The 15,296-nt window shown below is 27.1% G+C and overlaps 3 protein-coding genes across 7 annotated transcripts; 2 read left to right on the top strand and 1 right to left on the bottom strand.

The window, feature by feature from the left end:
• Window positions 1-49: 49 nt before the first annotated feature.
• LOC126858892 (multiple inositol polyphosphate phosphatase 1) lies at window positions 50-2,810 on the top strand. 2 transcript variants are annotated; one of them, XM_050609552.1, is made up of 9 exons: window positions 50-312; window positions 406-716; window positions 785-910; window positions 1,005-1,149; window positions 1,249-1,349; window positions 1,564-1,673; window positions 1,931-2,125; window positions 2,207-2,380; window positions 2,663-2,810. In XM_050609552.1, the coding sequence occupies exons 1-8, from the start codon at window positions 144-146 to the stop codon at window positions 2,367-2,369; spliced, it is 1,320 nt and encodes a 439-aa protein (XP_050465509.1). In that variant the 5' UTR covers window positions 50-143; the 3' UTR covers window positions 2,370-2,380; window positions 2,663-2,810. The 2 variants fall into 2 exon arrangements, with proteins under 2 accessions (XP_050465509.1, XP_050465508.1); XM_050609551.1 differs by lacking the exon at window positions 2,663-2,810 and having other exon boundaries at window positions 2,207-2,569.
• An 87-nt stretch (window positions 2,811-2,897) lies between these two features.
• On the bottom strand, window positions 2,898-4,947 carry LOC126858893 (uncharacterized). Its single transcript, XM_050609553.1, has 6 exons — window positions 4,783-4,947; window positions 4,593-4,670; window positions 3,778-3,893; window positions 3,580-3,701; window positions 3,168-3,346; window positions 2,898-3,078 (listed from the first exon to the last, which is right to left on the bottom strand). Exons 2-6 carry the CDS (start codon window positions 4,632-4,634, stop codon window positions 3,022-3,024), a joined length of 516 nt encoding a protein of 171 aa, XP_050465510.1. The 5' UTR covers window positions 4,635-4,670; window positions 4,783-4,947; the 3' UTR covers window positions 2,898-3,021.
• A 216-nt stretch (window positions 4,948-5,163) lies between these two features.
• Window positions 5,164-15,025, top strand: LOC126858891 (centrosomal protein of 290 kDa-like). 4 transcript variants are annotated; one of them, XM_050609549.1, is made up of 23 exons: window positions 5,164-5,624; window positions 5,772-5,856; window positions 6,009-6,055; window positions 6,136-6,222; window positions 6,313-6,448; window positions 6,558-6,694; window positions 6,777-7,018; window positions 7,155-7,287; window positions 7,761-7,951; window positions 8,031-8,172; window positions 8,365-8,605; window positions 8,868-9,033; window positions 9,130-10,470; window positions 10,551-10,848; window positions 11,198-12,318; window positions 12,465-12,663; window positions 12,745-12,956; window positions 13,061-13,208; window positions 13,363-13,761; window positions 13,830-13,996; window positions 14,083-14,287; window positions 14,371-14,628; window positions 14,709-15,025. In XM_050609549.1, exons 1-23 carry the CDS (start codon window positions 5,445-5,447, stop codon window positions 14,781-14,783), a joined length of 6,210 nt encoding a protein of 2,069 aa, XP_050465506.1. In that variant the 5' UTR covers window positions 5,164-5,444; the 3' UTR covers window positions 14,784-15,025. The 4 variants fall into 4 exon arrangements, 2 of the variants coding, with proteins under 2 accessions (XP_050465506.1, XP_050465507.1); XR_007688728.1 differs by lacking the exons at window positions 14,371-14,628; window positions 14,709-15,025 and having other exon boundaries at window positions 13,850-13,996; window positions 14,083-14,222; XM_050609550.1 differs by lacking the exons at window positions 5,164-5,624; window positions 5,772-5,856; window positions 6,009-6,055 and having other exon boundaries at window positions 6,180-6,222; window positions 6,295-6,448.
• Window positions 15,026-15,296: the final 271 nt, after the last annotated feature.

The raw sequence follows: 15,296 nt of genomic DNA, 5'->3' as shown, positions 1-15,296 counted from the left end.
TATATATATATATATATATATATATATATATATATATATATATATATATATGCGCGAGATGCATATGCGCCAGAGTTAATATATGAGTTAATGTATTCCTATATGTTTTCAATTACAGAAAAGTTACAAGATTAATACACGAGATGCTTTCGAAACTATTTATTGAAATTATTATTTTTTATATAATGACTATATATGTTTCTTACGCTTCTAATTACTTCAAGGGTAATGATACTTATGAATGTAAACTAGGTTCAAAAACTCCTTATAGATGTGTAGCTAATTATGATGATTCAGAATTGAAATTTGCAGGTATTTTATTATTGCGTTATTTTTTATATATATTTAATATGATTGAACTTATGTGTTCACTAATATATGTGTTTATTGGTATCTAATTTATAGATTGTGTGGAAAAAAAAATTTGGTTAATTCTGCGTCATGGGACTCGTTACCCAAGCAAGAAGTATATACCTCGTATGATAAATGAGTTACCACAACTGCAACGTATAATATTAGAAAATTATGAAAACAATATAACAAGTTTGTTATCTGATGATGCAGCTTTATTTAAGAAATGGAAACCGTCGTTTACTCAAAGAAATATGATGAAGCTGACAACAGAAGGGGAGAATGAAATGATTGATCTTGGAGAAAGATATCAAGCAAGATTTCCATCTCTGATGCCAGAAGCTTATAACAATCGGACCTATAAAGTATAGTAAAATATTTGATCATTTTATATATATGTTCATATTTTTTGATCACCAATTGTGAATTTTAGTTCAGATATACTTCCACTCAACGTACAGAGGAGAGTGCAAAGCACTTTGCCGTTGGTTTATTCGGTTGGCATAATAGTAAAAATATTTGGTATCCAGCACCGATATATCGAGATCCAGTTATAAGAGTAATCTTACTTATTATTTATAAATTTTCAGATGATTTGTCATTCTTTCCTATTTTTCTTTCTCTAGATGATTATTTTGATACATTTTTTTTAGTTTTACAAGGCTTGTCCTCGTTGGCGCCAAGAAGTTGATAAGAATTCAAATGCAAGATTAGAAAAAACGAAATTTTTGGATAGCAAAATTGTTAAAGATATGTTAAATAATATTAAAAAACGTATTGGTTACAATATCGATTATGGTTAGCGTTATTATTAAACATATACATATAAATATTCACTATTATACCATCAAGATTTCACTACTGATTGTATTATGAATGTGATTATTATATTTCCAGAAACCGCACATTTAATGCATACTATGTGTGCCTTTGAAACTGCTTGGAATCAGAGTATGATATCTCCTTGGTGTAAAATATTTTCATTGAATGATTTTACAGTAAGATCTTAGATTAAAGTATAATTATGTGTATGTGTGTGTGTGTGTGTGTGTGTGTGTATGTATGTATGTATGTATGTTGTATGTATGTATGTATGTATGTATATATGTATATATATATATATATATATATATATATATATATATATATAAATTACCAAATGAAAGAATTTGCACATCAAATTATAAATTTGTTTTATTTTTGAATATGCAGATCTTTGAATATGCAGAAGATTTAGAATTCTATTGGATTGATGGATATGGTTATCCATTAACTTATGAGCAAGCATGCTCTGCTTTAAAAGATATGTTTAATTTTTTTGGGTATGCAAATCTATATGCATTATAATAATAAATTCAATTTAAGATTTTGTGTGTTATATACATTATATTTAATTTTATATATTACAAAAAATATTTGTATTTAATTTTGTTGAAGGCTTTTGTTTATAAAACTAAAAAACAGACATATTTTAGAAGAAGAAACGTCAATAAATATGGCAAATTATATAGTTTTAATTCTGCAATTAAATTTAATTGTATTGAAATTATATATTAGAAGAATATTATTTTTTTTACAGATCTACAGAAGAGGCAACAACAACAGCTTATTTTACGCATTCTGGAACAATTTTGAAATTATTAGCTTTACTTGGAGTAGCCAAAGACACACATCCTTTAATGCATAATTCATTTGTATTGCATCAAGATAACAGAGCTTGGAGAAGCAGTATTATTGATGTATTTGCATCTAACATGGCATTTATTTTATACAAGTATGTTTCTACTTTCAGATTATACAAAATTATGTTATATATTTTCTCATAGATATAATTTTTCCATTGTATTCTTTCTAGTTGCACATCTCAAGGTCCTAGTATTCTATTCATGCTTCAAGAACGACCGGTATATTTGTCAGGCTGCCCAAATGATATGCCATGTCCAATATCTATTATGAAAGAGATATACCCAGATCGTGATGAAGAATGTCAATTTGATGTTATGTGTCATATAACATGAAATAATCAAAGGTAATATTCTTATAGCAAATGTTGTATATATTCTTTTTATTTAAGGATTTTCTTTAAAGATTTAATACTTTATTTTTTATATTTGGATTTACACTTTTATATTAATTCGTACCTGATATTTCAACGCGTTTGTTGTTTTAAGAGAAATATATGTATTTACATAAATAACGATTTTAATCTAGACTTTTACATTATATCTTTTTATTATTTTATACACAAATTATAAATCTCTATATAATTTTTATGAAAGTTTAAATAAATGTTCTTAACTGTGTATTCTAGGCGAGTCATGTGTATAATACAAGTTTGAGAAATAATAATTGAATTTTTTTTAATGATTTTTCTATTATAACGCAATATACATACTAAATGATATTAATTTCATTAGCAATAAAGTCATGAGAAAAGAACAATGTAAAAAAATTTTAAGTTTCTATTACTAAATAATATTATAAATATTTAAAAATGTTATATATATATTACAAAGGAAGGATCTTACATTTTCACATATGTAATAACCTAATGAAATAAAAATTGAAATTTTATGAAAATATATTTTTGCAAAAATTTTATGGAGATTTACCAATTTTTTTATATTGTCCTTTATTTTTTTTTTTATTAAAAAAAATAGATATCTAATGTTAAAGGGTATCTTCTAATGAATTATTTATGCCACTTCTATCATCTCCAATCATCTCCTGCAATAAAATAGGATAGTTAGATAGAACAGTAATTGTGTTAAGACTAAATACATACAATAGCCATTTACAATACAAAATGATATTACCTGCAGCACATCAACAAGTGCTCTTGTCTCATTTAACATCTCTTTATAAACACGGTTTTCTTCTTCCAATTTTTCAATATATTCTACAAGTTCTTCATTTTTTTCTAAAGCATCTTTAAGTGCTATTCGTCGCCTTTCGCTTAGGATTTGCCAATAATTTTCACTCGGACCAGCTGCGTCTGATAAAAAGAATATTTTAAAGAAAATTTAAATTTTCTTGTATGTTTATATTTTAATTTAAAAAATGTAAAGTGTAAGAGAACAAAAAGAATAAGATAGCATGGTAATGAGCAGAATAGTCGCCAGTGTAAAGAGAAGAGTTGAGGTTGAATCCCAGTACTTGATATTTTTCCTGTGTCCAGGAAAGACTTACACAAAAGAATACAGGAAAAAATGTAACTTTAAAATGTACCTGTAGATGTTAAATCTTCAGGTTCTACTTGTATTTTCCACTCTCGTTCAGTTTGTACAGTCTTGTCTTTGCTTTTAACATTTTTGTGTTTAGACCTATCTTTTGTTATTTGAGATTCATTTCTAAAACATACAATATATAAGGGTTTATCAATCTTATTAGAATATTTTCATAATATATTTTTTGAAAGTAATTTACCTCTTTGATTTTGCTTTTAATTTTTGAGTCGATTTGATCATCCTATCAGCACCAACTAAAGTTTCTTTGTCAGTGGCTGATGGCTGCAATTCATGTAAAGATTTTCTAATCTTATCCTGTTCCAATAAAGAGAAAAAAATTACTTATTTATTTTATTTATTATTTATTTTATTTAGATATTACATTAATATTATTTTAACTGTTTATTTTTTAAATATGTTTCTACTATCATTTTCTATTTATGCAATACATATATATAAACTTTCTAATAGATTTATATATTATTATTCAATATACACATACAGATATATCATAATTTTGCTATAATCATACATAAGAATTAAAAATAATATATATAATAGGTTAATAATCAATCGACGTGTAGAAGTAAAAATATTCGGATGTATATGTATGTAAGATGATGACTTAAAAAATAATTTTCTACATTAATAATTCAATTATATAAATTGATAAATAAACATTTATAATTGACTAACAACAATAACGAAATAATGAATGTTTATATATAAATGACTCTAACTGAAACTTTTAATCTTTATTTTCAAAGTTATATCTCCTTTTGATATTTCACCTCTTATAAATATTCACAAAAACTTTCTTCTCACAAATAAGATTAAACATGAAATGACTTTCAAATTATATTTACTTTCTATCAAGGTCTACTTGATAAAGAGAGAATATATATGTACATAATATTCTTTTGTTGGCTATATGGAACGAAATTTTAAATATATTATAGCATCGTATTCAATCTCTTAAAAGTTTCACGTGTGAGGAAAGATAAATATACTAACTTCAGAAGTGGTAATCGTTTCGTTGCCAGTAACCGTTTCCATTCTACTGGCTGCAAACTAATCCAAGAAAGAAAAAATCTGAAATAACGTCGGTTCACAAAAAAATTATTTGTGTGTTATTCACTATTCACGATAATATGACATCACGATTAAAGCAATAATATTGTATTTAGATAAAATTTCAACTAACTTTCTCTAATTAATTTATACACAAGTACAGTTTTTCCTCTTTTATTTCACGGATATCTTTTAAATGTTGTGAATCCTAATCCTGGCTTGAGAATTCACATATTACAATCAACTGTCCGGCAGTATCATCTAATGACTAATCACACCTAATCAAACGGGAAACTGTCGAAACTAGTGGCAGTCCGGAAAAAAGGATTCAGCATCCGGCCAGCGATCGGATGGTGCTAGGAAGAATGAAAAATTCCAATCAAAGCAAGTTTACATGAAGATGTGTAACAGCAGTTTTCAAAAGCCGACAGTATCAACCAATCAAATTTCTGTTCGAAAAATTCGAGCATCCCGTTCAACTCTAATTGGTCGATGATATCAGCTTTTATAGAATTTGGTGCAATCTTTTATTGGTCTTCGGTATTATTTGCCCATATGGTTGTCCATTTGACATTTGCTCGCATTTGCCGTTTGCCGTTGATGGCAGCTCTGAGACATGAAATATTAATCTAAGCTACATGTATTGTTATATATGTTTGTCTTCGGTGATGTTTGTAAACTGTTGTAAAAATGTCAAAAAGAATATCTGGGAACTGGAGTAATAATAAAGCCGTAGCAAATAAAGATTAAATGACTTACTTTTTTTCTTTCTTAGCTTAATTATTATCACAAAAAATGGTTCGCACCGATTGGGACCGAATATTATCTGTAAATGTTTCGTCTTTAACAGACGAAGAAATCGAAGATCTCTTTCCAGAAGTGGTTCGATGTGATGTAAACGAGATTACTGACGTATATAATCTGCGAACACTCATGAGATTATCGCAAGAAATGTTGACTTATAAAGATAATCAAGTAAAGAATTTATTTGCTATTATGTATATTTAATATTTTTCTTTATTATTTTTTCATTTGAAGAAAAAAATTTATACAGTAAGCTTTCTTTTTCTGCTATATAATATATATTGAATGTATAAAATAAATGTATTGATTTATTGTTAGGTCGAGGCCTTACTTCTCGAATGCGGTGAATTGAAAGAAACAATAGCTTCTTTACGCCCAGAGGTTGTCAAACAAAAGACTAAAGGTAATATATTGTCAAAATTTGTATATGTTTATACTTTGTGACTCTTGGGATCATATTTGAAATAAAATGTATAAAAATTTTATGAAAGTTATTTTGACAATTTGTATAATTTTTATTCTATACATATTTATAGTATATAATTTTCTTGACAGATCATGATATATCTGCAATGAAACAAGAAAGTGATGCTTTTACTAAAGTAAGTTTTTTTTTTATTACTTGTAGAACATATTAATAAAATATTGTATTTTATTATTAATAATTTTATTATGTATAAAGGATGCAAGAGAATATGCTACTCTGGATACACAAGCCAGATATACAGATACAAATGAAAAAGTTAAAACACTTATGGTTGAATTGGAGGTAACATAATAAAAAATTAGAATTTTTTATTATATAATAGAAAACTAAAGTTTCTATGATAAAAACTTAAAGTTCCTTCTCATTTTCTAGGGTTTGGATAAAGAGAATGAGATTCTTAAAAGACGATTAACAACATTGAAAGATGAAATGGAGGATGCAACAGAGAAAATGAATGAGATGACACAAGAACTTCATTCAACTCAAAGAAAAATTACAGAATATAAAGGTGCTTATGTGAATCATATATATTTTGTATTATATATATTATTGTATTATAACATATATAATAAATATGTTTTTTATGAATAAACATAAATGTTAATATGCTATTACAGATAAGATTCAGAATTTAGAGCAAGAAAATGAAGCTTTGGTTATTCAAATAAAAGAGATAACTGCGCAGCAAATAGAAAGGGACAAAATATTAGATGAATTTGGAGTAGCTATTGACACTAGAATATCTGAATGGAAGGTACCATATAAATTCAATAAAACATTTACATTAAAAAATAAAAGAGTGTATTTATATAAATTAGCATTATTTATGTTATAAGGGTATATTGGATGAAAAAAATATGGAAATTGCACGTTTAAAAAAAAGTGTATCACAGTCTTTAATGCAATCTGTTACATCAGCCAAAGAAGAAAGTAAATCACAGATCATTCAATTAAATGATGAAATAGCTCGTCGGGATGCAATTATAGTCGAATTGCAAACTAAACTCTCTGATGCAATTCTTGAAATAAATGAGAGTGCTGCACTCATAGAAAAATTAAAAGCGCAAGCAGCCCAGGAGTAAGTAATATTTTATATATATATATATATATATATATATATATATATATATATATACATATTTGTAATTTTATCCAGATCATCATTTTTAGTTGTTATGTTTAGTTATTTGTTTTGAAACTGATGTATTTCGTAGGTCTGTAAAAAGTAGCAAACGGAAAGAGCAAAAAAGTTTATTGAAAAAAATACAAATTGCAAATGAAAAGATCTCTAATTTGGAAAAAGCATTATCCCAAGCACAGGATGATGCCAAATCACAGAGTAGTAAAGTTAGACATCCATATTTTTATATCTGATTTACAACAAATATGAATCATATACTGCAGAGTTATTGCCACTTGTAATTTTGATATTACAGATCTTACCAATTTTATAGAGTTGATTTTTCATTAAAATAAAAATATTAAAATTTTATTAAATATTTCATTTTTACAACTTTTGTTTTTACATCAAATATTTCATACATTACTCAATAAATAAGTGTAATTATAAATTTGCATTCTCTCTGGAAATTTAATGAATAGAAATGTTGAATTTTTAATTATTAGTTTTTCATAATTTCAAAGCATTTCAAATATTTTTGTCTTTATGTTAAGGAAAAATCAATTATAAATTTATTATATGTATGTTAATAGAGCTACAATGAAAAAGTGGCTATGATTCTAGAATATTTTGTATTTAATTATTTAGTTGCATACTAAAGCTAACAAATTTCTTTTTCTTTTAATATTTTTTTATATAGTTATGTGAAGTATTATCTACCTTAAAAAGTTATGAAGACGGAAATCAAACTTTAGCTAAAGCATTGAATGAAATTAAAGAATTAAAAATGAAAATAAATCACAAGAATGAACATATCGAAGATTTAGTCAATGTTGTTAATAAATTAGAGATGTTAAATTCGTATCAAGAAATGGAGATCTTAACTCTAAGGTAAAATTTTCTAAATTATTTTTTTATAATATGTGTGAAGTAAGAAACTAAATATAACATTACCTTTTTATCATAATAGAGAAAAGTTAGGGATTCCAGAGGATGAATCAATATCAATTAAGAATGTTATAGCAAAACGTAAAGAGGAATCGCAAAAAATGGAACAACTTATTCAACAAAATAAAAATCTCATAGAAGAAAATTTAGAATTAAAATCAGATGTAAGATAATTTATTGAAAAAATTAATTTATGAAATATATATGTATAAATACAAATGCACGTGCACAAATACACGCACATATTTTATATATATATATATAATATATGTAATCGTATCTTTCTTATTTAAGATATATGATCTGCAATATTAATAATCAAGAGGATATTTATTACAAATTTTAACTTTTTGTAGATAAGGATGCTGAAGTATAAATTAAGCAAATCTGAAAGGATACTAGATATTTCAGATAACTTAGATGATTTTAGTGATCAGTTTTTACATTCAACTAAATTAATGGAATCGGAAAATATGCAAGTATCTTCTAAAACTGATATCTTCGAAGTTAATCAAAATATTCAGATAATTATAGAAGAAAATGAGGCACTTAGAAAAGGCATGCATGAGATTATGGACAGTATACGCAATCAAGATGGTGAATGGTTTTCGCTAATTTTAATGGTACTTTAGTATTGCACACATTTCCATTTCTATGACACCCATTTCTTTTATTTGTCTTTTTCCTTTTCTGTCTCTAATATAAAAAATATTAATAAAATTTTCCAGTAAATCTACTTAATTTTTCGCATTCTTTATTCATGTTTTGGCAAATAATGACCATTGCTATATTCTTTTATAATTTTATTATATTAATAATTACTTTACAAACAAGCAAATGATATTTTTGCATATTCTAGGTAAAAGCGAGGTGGAAATACAATCCAGTACATTAGAAAGATTATTAGAAGCTTTGGATGTTAGACATTTAGCTGGTTGGTATCATCCAGCTATGAGATTACAGGAACATCTTAATGTTGTTCAGGGCAGTAATACTGAATTAAGATCACAACTTAGGTTACTGAGGTATTTTATAAAATTTGTTAATACAATTAAGTAATTAATTATTTGCTATCATCTTTATTATAATTAATAAATCATACTCAAATATATAATTTATAGAAAAGAATTGCAAAAGAAGGATATTATATTACAAGATTTAGCAGCGATTAAAAATATAGATTTGGAAAAATTGTCAGAGAGACATAGCGAAGATGAAGCGATAATGACATGCCTTACAGAAATGAAAGCTTTGCAAATAGCATATAAAAATGAGGCAGAAGAATGGGAAAAGCAGAAAGACTTGTTGATTCAAGAGAGTAATGAACTGAAAGATGAAATAGATGGTTTAAAAAATCAATTAGAAGTTTATAAGAAAAATTGGCAAATTATAGAAAACGGAGACGATGAAATTCGTAAAGAATTTGCAATAAAGACGAGAGAATATGCAGATGCCTCTAATGAAATAATAATTATGAACAGGAAAAATACGAGTCTTCAACAGTTGCTTAATAAGGAAACTGGCAGATTATATGAATATCAAAAAGATATGATTAAAAAGGAGAATGATCTTAACAGAGCTCTTACTAATGCAGACAAATACAATAAAACTTTGCTGTCAGAAGTTTCGCTCTTGCAAAGTAATTTACGCAATTCTGTGAGCATAACTGTGCATAACGAACTGAAAGAGAAATATGAGGAATTGAATATACGTCATCATGCTTTGTTAGAAAATGCAATAATATTTCGTGATTCTAACGAAATATCATCTCTGAAAGCTGAAATAGAAATGATAAGGCAAGAGAAATATCAACTCGTGGAAAATTTGCGAAAAACGGATAATTGCAATAATGATGACAATTTGCAACAAAAATTAAAAGAAATTGAAGCCAAGGAACTGATTGAAAGACAACGAGCTGATCAGATGACTAGATTATATGAAATATCACAAATGCAATTAGCAAAATGCGAAGATAATGTTAAACAACTCTCCATTGTCAATTCTGAAAATCAAGAGAAATTGATTGAGATACAAAAAAAATTATTTAAAGAAATAGTATTACAAGAAGCTACACAAATGAATGATAATCACATACAGGAACTGCAAAATGAAAAAATGCAACTTGTTATAGAGAATGAAAGTTTGAAAAAAATGCTAGAAATTTCTGAAGACGAAGCTCGTTTGCAATATTCATTGAATTCATTACAAACATTAGAGTTGGATAGTCTTAGGCATCAAATATTAGATTTGCAGGCCATAAGTGAAGACAAGGCCACTATTTCGAGACTTGATTTCGAACTTACAAGTAAGAAAATATCAGAAATGGAACTAACTTCACAGAAAACGCGACTGCAAAACGAACTATCTTACATGCAACAAGAACTTGATAGTTCAAGAAAAAAATATGAAGAGATGCGCAGTTATGTAGAAGATTATCAGAAACAATGTGACAGTCGTTGCAAGTATGATTAAAAATTAATTTAAATATTTTATTTTGCTTATATAGAAACTATATTACATTGTATATATATATGTATTACAGGTATTACACAGATATTATATATTTTCTACAGTGCCAGTATGCAGGCTCAACCCCCATAAGTACTTTAGAAAAAGTAATTACACTTGCTACAAAATTGGAAATAGATCGCCAAAATATTGATACAGAAATGCAAAAAACAAAAAAATGTCATGAAGATATAATTAACGAACAACAACTCTTATCTGCTCGTCTTGAAATTATCGAACGTTTGAAAGATATATTAGAGCAACAAATCGGCGCTGGCAGCGTCCAAATTATAATGGAACGTTTTGCTGAATCTTCACAGCAGACTCTAAGTGTAAATTTTTATATGATAACTAAGTATAAAAAATTATTATAATAATAAAATTTGGCAAAATAATATTAAATTATTGCAATATGCATATGCTTAAAAAATTTGTATTTTTAATTCTATTTCTATTTTTAATTTTTAGCTTTTATTAATGCATTTTAATTGATTTTTATTTTTTGTATAAAGATTTATATTTTAATAATGCCTTTTTTTGTATAAAGAAATTTTTATTTTTTGCATAAAGATTTATATTTTAATAATGCCTTTATGTTGGCTTCAAGTTGGATTCCTCAAATTGAATTCTCTGTATTATAAAAAGTTTTTATTATACATATTTTTATATTCTTTTAATTAGGATTTCAAATATAAACGGAGAATAGCTCATTTGGAGCACGAACTTCAAATCGCTAATAGTAAATTCAATGAATACGAATCTATAATAACAAGCATGGAACAGGACATGTTAAATATTCAAAAAGCTTGGCATCCACGACATGATAAGCTTCAAATTAATACACTAAATGTTGAGGCAAAGTCTATTCAAGCAGGAACGGAAACTCAAGTGGTTAGTGTACAAACAGATACTTACACTTGCTGCTTGAATCAAAAAGTACAAGATACTGGAGACATTGTAATGTTTAAAGATATTAATAAAGAAGAATCTGTTGAATCGAGTGAAACTATAAAAAGTACATTCCGAGAAGCGGGAAATAATACAGAAGAGAGCAGCAGTTCGGTGATTCTTAACGACCAGTTGGATCAAGCGCTGAAACTCGCATCGGAACGTTCCGTGATGCTCGTCAAATGTGAATCACAATTAGAAGAGTATAAAGCAAAAGTGGACGCTTTAAATAAAGCGATAATGGAAAAAGATACGCAATATCAAGCAACAGTGGACACTTTGAATAAAGCGATTGAGGAAAAAGATTTACAATATCGAACAAAAATGGACGCTCTGAACAAAACGATCGAGGAAAAGGATTCACATCTTGCGCAAAAACAAAATGCACTCGATGAATTAATAAGCCAGTCGCGTATCACCGATACCGATTGTACTGATAAATTAGCACTGAAATCAACGATAAATAGTTTACAAAAATTAATTAATCAAAAGGAGGAAACTATTTTGAGATACCAAAATTTATTGAAAGAGGACAGGGACGAACATAGTCGGGCAGCGAGTCGTTTTCAGGATGAGATTAAGAGTTTGCATGATCGCATTTTGGCTATGCAAAGTGAAATTAGAAATGAAGAACCGGTTATAAGTGTGAAAAATATTTTTGAAAAAACAACGATATCCAATGAAACCGCAGCGACAGTACCGAGAAATAGTGCCGCCCAAGAAGAAGAAATTGCAAGACTAAGTGAGAAGGTGTCTACCCTCGAAGCAGAATTAAATATCAGCAAAGAACTGAGCGAACGTTGGCATCGATTAGCAGAAGAAAGATTGAAACATATGGATCGTATGAGAGAAAGGTTTGTTTCACGATAATATAAAATGTTATTCACAATCATAAATTCAATCAACTTTTCAATATCGAAAATAAATGACGTTTACAAAATAAAAAAAGAACATGGAAAATAGTTGTATGATATATTATAAAAAATTCATATTCTTATAGACTGGAGCAACAACATAAAAATGAATTGGAAAGTTATCGTAGTGAATCAAATAAGTGGCAGTCTGAAGCCGACACACTTAGGCAGCAATTGTCTGAAAATCGTATGTTACTCACAAAAGGAAATATTTCCCTGATGAAGGAGCTACAAGAAAAAGATGACAAAATATATGAATTGACTCTTGCATGTCAACAATTACAGGTCATAATTTTGTTAAACTTGTTATTGAATAATATTGTACATAATTGTTGAATTTTTTAAAAATATATTTTTATTATATAGAATGAAGTTGAATTAATAGAGTCTGTAAATCGATCTCAGCAAATGACAGTACGGGATATAAAAGTAAATGAAACACCACATCAAAGTCATCGTGATCAAATGCAACAACAAAATCAAATAGATGTTTTACGTCGGCAACTTCAGTCTCTAATGGAAAAAGAAAAAACGTACAAGTCTGAAATAGCTGATTTAAAGCAGCAACTCAGTCGCAAGTAAATTTGTTAACTTATAAGCATTAAAATAATTTTTTTTTTTAAATCGATTTTAACTTTAATTGTGACGAAGATATGAATTAAAGATATTTGATCTGTTTCAGATATATGGCAACAAAAACTCAGGAGAAAAAAATATCGCAACGTGAAGCGCAACTCGAGCGTAAAGTGACATCTCTAGAAGAAGAGTTACATAAAGCAAAGACACAGTTAGATCGAGAATATCTGGCACAGGAAATTAAAAAAGCTAAGGTATAAAAAGAATAAGTCATAACAAAATATTATATATATATATATATATATATATATATATATATATATATAATATTTTATATATATATATATATATGTATATAGTATATATATATATATATATATATACTGAGTTTAATTTTTCTTTGAATAGACTGCAGAGGATCTTTCATTATGGGAAAAACAAAAAAAATGGCAACAAACAGCAGAAAAGTTAAAAGAAAAACTTAAAGAGAAAACTAATGAATATGAAAAATTGCTTACAAATTATGAGAAACTTCGATCTGTCGTTTCGTGTATGGAAAGAGAAAAATGGCATTTGAGAAGCAAGCTGAAACTTGAGAGTGATACTGTATCCGGCAATTCATCGGCAAGACCCGTTTCAACTATCCAGCTTAACACAATAGAAAAAGAATTGGAAAAAGAATGTCGAATATTAAGAGAACGTGTTAAGGAATTAACTGATCGTTTAGAGAAAGAAAGTAATGAACATTTGATATTAGAGATAGCAGAATTAAAACGGCATAATGCTGCTCTGGAAGCAGTTACTCAGGTTAATATACTTTATAGGTTTATAATAAATATGTGACTTTTTTATTGTTATTAGATGCTATCTTACAGGGTAATACATGTGTAATTAGTCAATTGGAGAAATTAGAAATGACTAAAGATATTCTTGAAAAGATGAATCTTAAGTTAGAAAGTGAAAATTTTGAATTACGACTAGAATTAGAAAAGGCGAATTCGGAAACTCCGAGACTGCGAGAAAAAGTCGAACATTTGGAAAAGTATGTTTATTACAATATATATTATTCTCTATTGTAAGAATATAGATTTAAAAAATGATTACATTATTATATTTTTATTTTTACAGATACATCACTTTGTTAAAAGCAGAAAAATCTTCTGATTCTACTCCTAGATCATCAGATAAAGAATTGCCAGAATCAAATAACAAAACATCTACCTTTGAAATGGAGAAAACAATCTTTACATTAAAACGGATCATTGAGAAACTTCAAGCAGAGAATAAAAGACTGAAATTTAATTCTAAAAAAAATCACTTTTTAATCAACCAAGTAAATTAATCTATTTTTAGATATATATATACTTATCTTTTCATATAAATCATTATATATATGTTATTATATTTTAAATACAGAGAAAGATAAATACTATTGATGGAAATATTTTACTTCAAAGACAATATGAGGAATCTCAGAAACGTGTGATAAGTTTAGAGTCAGACTTACGGCTAGCTGAACAGAGAATAGTTATGTTAGAAAAAGCTCAAAAGGAAGATGATAATGGAGATTTTCGTATCTTGAAGCAACAATTAATACATAAATCTGAACTTTTAGAAAAAGTAAAACAATTATTGACACGAGCAGCTATGAATGAAAAGACATTGCGGCAACGTGTAAGAATTTAAACAATACATTTAAACATAATTTAAAAGATAAAATTAGTAAATTCTTATCATTATAATTTTATTATCAGGTGCAACAATTAGAATTGAAACAAGCCCTATCAACAATTCCAGAATGTTATGTGACTCCACCTACGCCAGAATAATGAATGCTTAGGATTTATGGATGGTAAAAAAAGCTCTTTTATTGAGACAAATATATGCATTTATTTTATATATACTTTTCAATTAAGAATTTATGGACTATAAAGCCTTGTTTCTGTATCCATTCAGTATTCCTATCATGTAATAATTTTATAATATAATTTCATCAATTGTATCATTTTTTGTACGTGCAGGTGCACAATGTTCATCACAATTATTGATATAATAGAGTGTCCTAAGAAAATATTGTTTCATTTCTTTCATTTATAAATTAAAAGTCCATTAAAATAATTCATAATCAAAAACTTTTCTTATTGATATTCTTATTGATATATTCTGCGCATATCGCATGTCTCAGAGATTCTACAAAGATTTTATTTCATTATAATAAATGATGCTAATTTCAGTTGACAAAAATAATATAACTAAAGAGAGATTCAATCTCATAATCTTATATCTAAGGACCAATTTCACCACCGGTTAAGTTATCCGAGTTAAAATCAGCAGGGTGGCAA

The sequence above is a fragment of the Cataglyphis hispanica genome, chromosome 2 (genome assembly GCF_021464435.1).
Source record: "Cataglyphis hispanica isolate Lineage 1 chromosome 2, ULB_Chis1_1.0, whole genome shotgun sequence".
Classification (NCBI taxonomy): domain Eukaryota; kingdom Metazoa; phylum Arthropoda; class Insecta; order Hymenoptera; family Formicidae; genus Cataglyphis; species Cataglyphis hispanica.
This window is presented reverse-complemented; position numbering and strand designations above follow the sequence as displayed.

Bases quoted from the DNA above. Each gene is read 5' to 3' on its own strand.
- LOC126858893 (XM_050609553.1), bottom strand. From the start codon at position 4,634: ATGGAAACGGTTACTGGCAACGAAACGATTACCACTTCTGAA. The intron at 3,347-3,579 runs GTACATTTTAAA...TCTTTTTATCAG, and splicing joins TGAAGATTTAACATCTACAG to ACGCAGCTGGTCCGAGTGAA. The intron at 3,079-3,167 runs GTAATATCATTT...ATTTTATTGCAG, and splicing joins CACTTGTTGATGTGCTGCAG to GAGATGATTGGAGATGATAG.
- LOC126858892 (XM_050609552.1), top strand. From the start codon at position 144: ATGCTTTCGAAACTATTTATTGAAATTATTATTTTTTATATAATGACT. The intron at 1,350-1,563 runs GTAAGATCTTAG...TTGAATATGCAG, and splicing joins TTTCATTGAATGATTTTACA to ATCTTTGAATATGCAGAAGA. The intron at 2,126-2,206 runs GTATGTTTCTAC...TATTCTTTCTAG, and splicing joins ATGGCATTTATTTTATACAA to TTGCACATCTCAAGGTCCTA.
- LOC126858891 (XM_050609549.1), top strand. From the start codon at position 5,445: ATGGTTCGCACCGATTGGGACCGAATATTATCTGTAAATGTTTCGTCT. The intron at 9,034-9,129 runs GTATTTTATAAA...TATAATTTATAG, and splicing joins TCACAACTTAGGTTACTGAG to AAAAGAATTGCAAAAGAAGG. The intron at 14,629-14,708 runs GTAAGAATTTAA...TTTTATTATCAG, and splicing joins AAAAGACATTGCGGCAACGT to GTGCAACAATTAGAATTGAA.